Consider the following 11,115-nt stretch of genomic DNA (forward strand, 5'->3'; position numbering starts at 1 on the left):
TGGATAACAAGTACCAAGTTTTTATTTAATATATATATATATATATGAAGTTCGCTACCCTGTGTAACGAACTTGGTGTCCACTAGAAACGTGACACGTCAGCAAACCGAGTTCGCTACACCGGGTAGCGAACTTTCCCCTGTGGCAGATTGAGAAATAACACTGTTCGCGTGGCATTTAGGTAAAAAAACTTGATGAACAGTGACATTTTGGTCACTGTTCCCCAAACATCTGCCCTAAATGTGCAGACATAAAAAAAATTCTCTTGGGTCCGCCACTGAAAGAACTAAAAATAAATGTAGCTCCATCAATCCATACCATTTTCATACCAACAAAAGGATTGATCAGACTCTATTTCTACATCTGGAACTTGAAAAAAAATAAAAATTATGGCTTTATCTTATTGTTTCTCTTTTTCTCCATACAAATAAAAATTGAAAAGAAATTACAAAATTTTTCTTATCAAAACATCAATCTTTCATTTTCTGGTTTCTCTTTTTCTTCTTTTTGCTTTCGGAGAACCACTCTCTTTCTATAGCTTCTTGCCAGCCTTCGACTTTTTCTCCATTTGCGGTGCCTTCTCTGCCACCGTGGATTTCTTTCCCTATGCGTTTGTTTCTCTAATGCGCTTTGCTTCTATGTGGTGCCATTAGCTATTTGAAACGGTGAAAAAGTTTGGGAATTAATGAAATGAATTGATATATAAAAGTTTTATTTCAAAATTTTGGACGAAAAAAATTGCATTGCAAATTTCGACTGAAAAAAATTCCATCAAAAATATTAAATTATTCAAGCATTCCCATTGGCTAATGAGGTTTTACGCGGATTGTGTTTTCATTCGAAATTTGCAATGCATTTTACATTTCGTTGCAAATTTTGATAGAAAAAAAAATCGAGTGAAAATATTAAATTATACAATTCCCATTGGCTAACGAGGTTTCTCGCAAATTGTGTTTTTATTTTGAATTTTTTATGAAATGTTTTTCGTCAAAATATTAAATTATTGAAGCGTTCCCATTGGTTATGAGGTTTCATGCAGATTGTGTTTTATTAGAAAAAATTCGGTAGCAAATTTTAAAGAAAAAAATTTCATCAAAAATATTAAATTATTCAAGCGTTCGCTTTGTGTAATTAGATTTTGCGTGAATTGTATTTTTATTCGAAATTTTTGACAATTTTTTTTTCTGTTAAAATTTGCAACGATTTAAATTTCATTGAAAATATCAAAGGAAAAAAATTCCGTTTAAAATATTAAATTATTCAAGCTAATGAGGTTTCTCACGTATTGTGTTTTTATTTTACTATTTTCGACAGAAACAGTCAAATTTCTTTGTCAAAATTTATTTTTTCCAAAATAAAAATTTGTCATTATTTTCAACATAAGATTTTTCGTTGACAAATTTCGTCTTTGTTTTCATTGGAAATATCTTTCATCTCTATTTTTAGGGAATTTGTTGAAAATTCCATCACTATTTACAACGAAATATTTTTCGTCTATGAAATTCGTTGATAATTGAAAATTTTCTAATAGTGAAGCGGATAGAACCTATGAAGCACTGACACTTCAAAAATCCTGACGTGTCGTGTCCGACACTCACTGACACTCCGACACTTCCCGACACTCCAATACTCGTTGCAAAGACTCAAAAAGTTCAAAGATTATGTTGCGTTGTATTTTGAGTTCCAACTATTAGATTCGTTACATTACGATTACAATTTAATTGAGTTTAATATAAACATTTGAGATTACGATTACAAAATTAATGAGTATTATAAGTTGAGCTTTATTTTTTGTTAAATTATTGATTATTAAATATATTATACACTACATAAATTAAAAATATTATATAATATCAAAACGTGTCCTAACGTGTCGAAATTTAACGTTTTTTAGAATTAACATGTCGAAGTGTCGTGTCGTATCCCGTATCGATGTCGGTACGGATAGAACTAAGTAACAGTCTAACACTGTTCAATTAATTTTCGAAATTAACATTTTTAAAAAAAACAATTTATATATTTGGATGATCTTACATATGTGGACATGTCTAGCACACAGAATGTCATTGTACGTTACTTGCGTGTGGAATGCCGTCTTCACCTTAATATTAATTATATAAAAAAATTGGGCTAATCTATCACATGGTAACTTATGTTAGATGACACTTTGCAAGCCATCATTAAAACGACATTTCGTACATGTGCCATGCTTTAATAAAAAATTACATAGACAAGTAAGTTATTTTTTAGAACAATTTTCGGATAAATAATTACTTTTAAAATATTAATTTGGAAAATCAACCATTATATCGTCCATCCATGACTTCTGGCTATTATATCTACTAAACTCCCATTGAAACTAATAAAATATTGGGAAGTTGACATTATTTTTTTGGTAGTTAAGTTGACATTAATTAAATATATGATAAATGTGTGAAAATATAATCAATTTGTAGTATTTGTTGTCAAACCTTGTGAAATATGTCGTCCTTACATTGTCAACCTTTGTATGGGAACGTTGATGTCCTGTCCGATATCCACTCTACTATTTATGTAGTTAAAAGTTGTTAGAATTTCGCATATTAATTGGAGGATTAATAGTTTTTATATTATACGAGTTAATTTTATTGTATATAGATATAAATAAAGATATGTGGAATTCATATGATATCATATAAAGAGAAAAAAAAAATTTCAGTGTATTTAGGAAATAAAAATTATTTTCTATAATATAAAAAATATTATTCCCATTCATGGGATAAAGCAAAGAAAGGAAAAAAAGAAAGCACAAACTTGACCGCTGAATGTGTTGGGACTTGAGAGGGAAGACCTGAGAGGTGAAACACAAATCCAGGAAACCTGAAAACAAAAGAAAAAAAAAACATGGGACATGGGCAGAACACAGCTTGCATTGAACTTACAAATAGGGTCTTAACGGGTCGAGTTGAGCCGAGATTTGGTCTTAAAAGGCTAAGCCTGTGTTTAAATGTATCGACCTTACGCAGCCTGTTACCTGTTACGAATATAATTATCGGCCTGTGGCCTGCCTTATTTACAAAAATAAAAGTCTGATTTAGCCTGTTAGACTAAATATAGAACAAAATCATTCATAAAGTCTGTTTAACTCAAAAAGTCTGTTTAACTAATAAAATAGGAGTGAAATAGATTGAGAGGAGAGAGAGGGCTATTATAAATAGTATAAAAAATATAAATAAAAAAAAAATAATATACTAGGTCAGCCTAAGAGGCTCCAAGGTCGAGTTTCTGAATTGGAGCATGAAGCCTTTTTATTAAACGAGCTTTTATACAAGTCCAAGTCTGGTTCCAACAACCAATATTAGGCATGTAAGCTCAGGCCTTCACGAGCCGAGCTAAAGGCCCCTGAAAGGCCTCTGGCTCGTTTATCACCCCTACTTACAAAGTTATAAATATTATTATAGGGTTTGTTGTTTGTTATTTTAAATGATATAAGTTATGTCATTTTAAGAGAGAAAAATAGATACAAGGAATGAAAATCATGAGAGAAAAAGCGAGTGATTTTTTTTAATTTAAATTTTAAATAAAAAATATTTTCTTGTGTCTATTTCTCTCTTAAAATGACATAAGTTTATGTCATTTAAAATAACAAACACTTTCTCATTATTATAATATTATTTGTGGGACAAGTTATTTTTATATTATTATAAAAATAAATAATTTTATATCTATTTTTTATTATTGATCTAGTTGTATCTAGTGATTTATATAATTAAAAAATTAAAGTCTTCAAATATAAATAGAGTTAACGTTTGAGAGTGTAACATAAATGGATTTGTTTTTTTTTTTTTTTTTTTTTGGAGAATAATATAAATGGATGTTAAATGATCTTTACATGTTCTTTTTTACTTTTTAGCACACCATAAAGGAGAGATTCTTCTAACATGTATTACTGACTTATTATTATTATCTTTCACTGTAATAAAAATTTAATAATATAATATAGATACTTGACATTAAATATTATAAAATAAGTTTTTCTTACCTTAAAAATTCTAAGGGGGTGTTTGATTGAAGAGAATTTTTTTAAATACTAGGAAAATTTAATTATTAGGACAATGGTTGAAAAGTGAATTTGGTAGGATAATATAAAAAAGTTGTTTGGTTGACTGAAATATTACCAGAGAAATTTATTTATATTTGCAAAATCTATGTTCGGGAGAAATTTCGCAACTGTTTTTTCACTTCTCCAGTTATCTCAAAATATCACATCTCAAGTGGTATTCTGTAACAGTGAATTTCATCCAAAAATTAATACAAAAGTCATTTCTCCATCTATCCTATTTGTCTAGTATTTTTTTCAAAAACTTAAACTAAATGTATTATTTTTCAATATTCACTTATATTTTTTATCAATCCCAAAATAAATCTTCTACTAAACACTACTTAAAAATTTATGAGGAGCCGACGGTGATGTTTGTTTGGATTTTGGAAGTAGGTTGGTGATGATGCAAGGGCTCACATCACATGGTATGGGAAAGGAAAGAGAAGAAAGGAGTTATGATTTGAGATTCTTCAGCCTCCGCGGATAACTTGAATTCTTGAACGATGAAGTCTCCAACTAAGTAGCCAATTACCAATGATCTTGATTTTGACCACTGGCATTTGTGACGACCAGTACGGAGTCCGTACAAACGGGGATTTTATTCAATTAAAAGTTAATATTTTTTTGTACTGTGAATATAGATAAATTATATATATTTATTTTTAAAACGATATTATTTTGAGTTAAAAAATAAAAAATTATAATGAAAAAGATTATTATAATCTTAAAATAAATTATAATTATAAAAATACTTTAATTTTCTTCTCAAAATGACATTTTTTTAAACTCAATGTAAATAACTTATCTAAATTAGTTATATAGAAAAAATGAACTCATTTTTTTTTATAGATAAACTACTTTAAAAAATAATAATAAAATGACTTATAACCGTACAAAATTAATGAGAATCAGCAAATAATTATTTGGAACGGCCAATTTTTATTTTTATTTTGTAAATTTTTCTTACCTTTTTTTTTTTTGGTAAATAAATTTTTCATACCTTTAATTCCCCCTTTTTTCAAATAATTTTTTTTATGCCTTTTATACTTTTATAGCACCTCCGATGTAGCAGCTATCTATCATTTTCTTTACCAAAAAAATAATGACTTCACGTATTTCATATTTTCCTATTAATTATATAATTAAATTTATTAAATATATCCTTAAAAATATTTTTATTCAAATCAAACCTAATTAATTATATTTATTTTTAATATTTAAATTAAAATATTTTAGATATTACAATTAGAAAATATTTAGCGCGAGAGCTTAATATGGAGAAATAATTGCCTTTTTCCGAAAACTTTTTTAGAAAACTGAAAAAATAAATAATTATTCTAATAAGATAAACTGAATAACCCTACTCAATCCTATTATATAGAAAAGTGATCATGTAATCATGTTATCTGATCATAACCGCTTATTGACGATAAGATAAAAGAGAGAAAAATATATAATTTTTAAATGAATAATTGTGATAAAATAAAATGATTACATGATCACTTTTTCATATGAAAGAATCCAAATCCATGAGTTTTAATAACACATAAATTGTCAAACTGGTTAAATGATGTGATAACACATCATTAGATGACATCATAAAAAGAATTATACTAATAATACATAAATTAAACTATCTAGCTAGATTTCCCCGGGCCAGAAAATAAAAAAAAAAATTAAACTATCTACAAATTTTAATGAAGCCTATAATTTTTCAAGGCTGTGGCGCCAACATAATCATGAAGACATGAAACTCAAACTCTTTAACATTTCTGAACAGGGACGAAAACCCAGCCCGAAATAAAACTTGTTGGCATCGATCAATTTATCCTTTATAATAAAGATTGACCTTCCTTTCAATACAAAAATAATTTAAGGATTATATTCAAAGTAATAATGAATGAATCTTTTAATATATTTATCTTACGTGTGTTACTCACGTTCATAAATTAATTATAGCTATCATGCGGCTCAAGAAAGATAACATGATACATACTAGGTTTTCAACTATATATCGTTAATTGGATCATTGAAATGAAACTAATAGACAGGGCCCCCTAGGGTACGATCCACAAAATGATACATATATATATGCTGGGTTTTCTGTATAGATAACAATTCACTACACTGTGCTTATTTGTCATATTCGTAGCTTGTCTATATCCAACTTGCCTTTCTAATGATACCTCAATTGTTTCTCAATAGTAAACCATCAAATTGTAACTCAGTATGTAATTGGTATTGCCAGCTAAATTGAAAGAGTTAATGAGAGACAAACAAATTAAGATATGTTGTTCTAACTTGCTATTAATTTGTAACAAATTAAAGGTAAAATTTATTAGACCTAAAGGCAAAAATGATACCAATTGGTGATAGCTCAGTTGGAAGCAAATGAGCTGACTAAGTGGAGTGGGAGCTGAGTCAGTGGAGTCACACTGGGGTTAACTAGTGCCAACTTTTTAGAATTTGGCATGGCTAAAGGCTAAAATTTGACAACTATAGATTAGCTAAAAAATTTGGAGGCAGATATTTTTGGCACAGGCTAATATTTTTTACCTGATAGTAAGTTATGCTAGTGTTAACTTGTACATAATAAATATATATAAACACCTAATTATCTTAAAAGTTTACCCTTTTCATTCATAATCAGTTAATTGGAACTCAATAAAAGCACTACAAATCAACGCAACTCGGATTTAATTATAACAGAGAAATAAATAAAGAAGGAGGTTTTCACAAAAAAATAAAATAAAGGAGGAATACATTACAGAGTAGCTGTATACTTGAACTAGTACAACGCAGATGATTTAAAACAATCTTTATTAGTACAAACATTACTTGCAAAAGGTAAATATATAAGGGAAAATGCATATGTGCTATGAGGTAGAAGACATGCATAGCACAGAAAAAATTTGTGATCACTGCTATATTTATGGTATAGTATATACTGGCCTGTCTTTGCTATCCTGATTTATAAGAAACAACAACCATATATATATAAATATATGGTAGCAAAAAAAAAAAAAAACAAGGACAGGCTAGCTAGCAAGTAAAGTTCCAATTCCAATTTGGCAAAGGCGAATCAAAAGTTCCAATTCCAAAGGAAAGATTGGTGAGAAAAAGGGTCATCATCTTCAATTTCGCCCTCATTGTCCACAAAAGGGGTTGGTGGTGGTGGAGTGGAATACAATAACTCACCCGAGTGCATTCTGTCTAGCTCAGAATAGAGAACATAATCGGGGCCAACAATGGAGTGATCATCCAACACATTCAAAAATGTCCAATCCATTGTGTTCATCATGTCCCCTCCATGTTCCACTTGCACTGTCCCATCATATTCACACATAGTAGAAGAAGACGAGGAGGAGGCTGTGGTATAATTAGTAGTACTTTGAGGTTCTTGATTATGATCAATTGGTGGGACCTCCTCGCTGGCAAACTTAGCAGCAACCTCTTGAATCTCTTGTGGGGTAAGAGATTTGTCACCACCACCACCAGCACCACCGGCAGCAGCAGCTATATTGATATTCAAGTTGAAAGGTGTGTCAGGGAAATTGAAATTGGCATGGCGACCACGTAGACAATAAAGGGCAGCATCAAAGGCTCGAGCAGCTTTCTCAGGAGAGTCATGAGACCCTAACCATATGCGTTCACGGCTATTGGGAAGCCTTATTTCAGATACCCATTTCCCCCACTTTCGCTTTCTCACACCTTTGTATAACTTGTTATGATCATTACCAGAAGTAGTAGTAGAAGAAGAAGAAGAAGAAGAAGGGGTGTGAGTCTGATTAGTGATAGAATTAGAATCAGCAGCACCAGCCATGGCATGCTTTACCATCTCCATATTGTATACACATTTAATTATATGAAGCCTTGTTATATATATAAATATAAATATAATTAGTGGGGTTGAATTGAAGCAATATTTTTCAGGGTGTTGATTTTGAATGAAGGTCTAAACTCCAAACGTGTTGATCGCAGAGAGCGTAAAAAGAGTGTTAGCACGTGGCCTTATGATCCTAGCTAGCTAGAGACGGTGCATCACGTATTTGGACGCGGTAGGGCCAACTTTTTCTTTTTTTGTATTTATATAAATAGAGCACGTGGGGGAATTCAAATTGTGGGATGACGTTGACAACAAATTTACATGGCCCCCCCTTCTTTGGATTTTGAGTTCATGTAACGTTATTAGTGTACCACATCACATGTTTGTCCCACACTTCACACTAACACTGTCACTGCCAATTGCACCTACCATCCGGAGACTATTTTCATGTTAAATAATGTCATGAGAAATGAAAAATGCATAGAGTGGAAAAATAATAACTTAATTTGTCTTTTGGATGGAGGTTGTGTGAGTAGAGAAAATCATTTCAATCCAAAAATTTAAATTGTATTTATATTCATAGCTTTGATATTTATCTAAGGTTGATAACATATATGAAATATTGGATGATAGTAAGGATCAAACTCAAGGTTATTTAATCACGTTGGCCTAATATTATACAAAGAATCATTTTAATCCATAAGTTTAAACTGTGGTTTATATTCATGGCTTCTAGATACCATATATTAAATGAGATGATTTATTTCCAATATGTGGTCGGGAATATTGCAGCTTCACTTCTTTGTGAACGTGCCATGTATATGCATTTTTTCTGCCATCGCTATCCCAATGGGCAATGGCGGCGACGACCTTTTTGTTCTTGTGTGATGATTGATTGAACATGACTTTGAATCAATATTGGATAGGACGACTAGTAGACAGCAAACTTGAAAGCAGTAAAAAATATCGGGGTGTATATATGAATATAGAATAGCAATCGCTTCTTTTTGTTGAAATGTTAAATCAAGAGTGTGAATTGTGATCATTAACGAAAGTGGAAAAGATTTTTTATTTTTTTTTAGATATTTCAATCGATTCAAACGTTACGTAATTAGTTTGATTCAGAATGAGTTTTCAGATTAAAGTTTTAAATTCTTTCTAAAAAAGATATTGAAAATAATTGAACATATATTCTCAACTCATTTGCTAAGTTCACTGACATTAACCGAGCTACTATCATTTGATCAACAACCGATAACAATGGTATCAAAATCCTTTTATCCATGTTAAAATTTAGTGATAGACGTTGATATTATGAATTGTGATTCATGCTGGTCGGTTCAAAAACATTGAGGGCACAGTAGCACTTCTGCATTGAGTTTTGAAGGATTTGGATAAGAGGTTTAAATCATTCTTTAAACAAATTTTTGGAAAAAATTTGGAGATCAGAGGACGTGCCTCTCTTTTCGAATGAGAAATTAGTCTTATCTTTTTTTCGATAGTAAAGCTCAATGCACCCGCTGTTCCAATAATAAGGTAGCCTTCAGGACCGTACTTTGAGGACAAAGCGACCGAAGGAGGTTGAATGAAAATACCTCTAGGTTATACCAAAAAAAAAACTAATAGAAGCACACTTGTACTTCATTTAAAAAAGTAAAAAATAAAAGAGAGAGATTAGGACTTCAAAAAATCAATGTGATATATTCACAAGACATTGTTACGAAACTTTAGGTCACCACTCTAAAAGTTTACTCAAAGGATAGAAATACCAAAGCCTTATAAATTAAATTTGAACTCATCACCCCAAAAGCTAGCTAAAAGAATAAAAATATCAAAGACTTATAAACTACTCGTAACAACATTGTCACTCTCTTAAAGGGTGGTAGCCATTTTCCCTACAAGGGTGACACCTTTTTTTTTCTTTTTTGGTGAAAAAAAGTAATACCTTAATTCAGCCTATAAATAGTCTTTTCCGTGGTCTCAACAAAAGCTACGTTAATTGTTACGGATCTTGAGATTAGTACCACCTTAAAAATTAGCTCAAATAGTAAGAATGTCCAAAATCTTATATACCCCACAATATTAATCATGTGTAAAATCAATATGAAATTCGTAACACACATAGACTTCTGCAGTATAATGTCTATCATTTTCCTTTTTTATCCACCATACATGCTGTTTCTGCTGATATTGTTTCAGAAGAAAAGACATATATGGCCGCTTTTGCTACAGTTTCATCACTCTTTTAGCATTGGATTTTTGCTAAATTTATGATCAGTTAATTTTGATCGATCGAGACAACAAAAGTATGACCAAATTTCTGTTGAATTCCAGCAAATATTGTCAATATCTCGATATCTGAGTGATACCAACATATCAAAAATCAGTAGCTAGCAGAGAATTCAACAGCACCAAAAGAAGGTCCCCATCAATCTCTATACCAAACTAACGCACTAACATGTGCCGAGGTTCATATATCGAGTTATTAACGAATGATATTTGGAAATTCTATAAAATGTTCAAAATTGTGTACATTATCAATATTTCAATAAGGTTGGATGCATAGCAACATGTTAATATTGTCTCTGTCACATGCTCATACGTACGTTCACATTTCAAATTTCAGTTAGCTCTTATTTATCTGTTGCTCATCGATAAATCAAAAATTCCGAACCTCTTTATTCCGTTGTTCTCTTTTCAAACAGTACTGGAAACTAGAGTTACCTATAAAAAAATTCAGATAAGTTGATATTATATACTTTTTACTATGGGATTTGCTTCTCTCCTTTTGCAGAAAAATTGTCAAGCTTCTTGCCGACACAAAGAAACAATGGGTCCCATCATTTTATAAAAAAAAAAATAAGAAAAAAGTGAGGCACGATTTACTATGTTAGTGCAGGAAAAAAATTCACACTCCTACTACATAAGAAAAAGTTTATCCTTTCACTATTTTATATTCGTCTAGCATATGTATATCTATTCGAGATGAGAGAAGATATTAATTCGAGATGCAAACATCAATATTTTATTAACTTGCAAGATTTTTTAATTTTTTTAGGAGTTAACTTAATCTTAATTATTTCTTTGAGGTGGGTTTGCTCCCCCGTTATCTCCACAAACTTTGACTCTTTAAACCCACTAAAGACTAATCCAAAGTGCAGGGATGAAGATATTTAAATCTTCTAAAGATGATATATAGGGATCGAAC

The 11,115-nt window shown here is 30.6% G+C and overlaps 1 protein-coding gene across 1 annotated transcript; it reads right to left on the minus strand.

Annotated features, from left to right (window-relative positions):
- Window positions 1–7,163: 7,163 nt before the first annotated feature.
- LOC133317127 (ethylene-responsive transcription factor ERF018-like) lies at window positions 7,164–7,925 on the minus strand. Its single transcript, XM_061518951.1, has one exon. It carries the CDS (start codon window positions 7,923–7,925, stop codon window positions 7,164–7,166), a length of 762 nt encoding a protein of 253 aa, XP_061374935.1.
- Window positions 7,926–11,115: the final 3,190 nt, after the last annotated feature.

Source organism: Gastrolobium bilobum, unplaced genomic scaffold, assembly GCF_033153095.1.
Source record: "Gastrolobium bilobum isolate Gb01-03AN ecotype WA unplaced genomic scaffold, APGP_CSIRO_Gbil_v1 utg5255, whole genome shotgun sequence".
NCBI lineage: Eukaryota > Viridiplantae > Streptophyta > Magnoliopsida > Fabales > Fabaceae > Gastrolobium > Gastrolobium bilobum.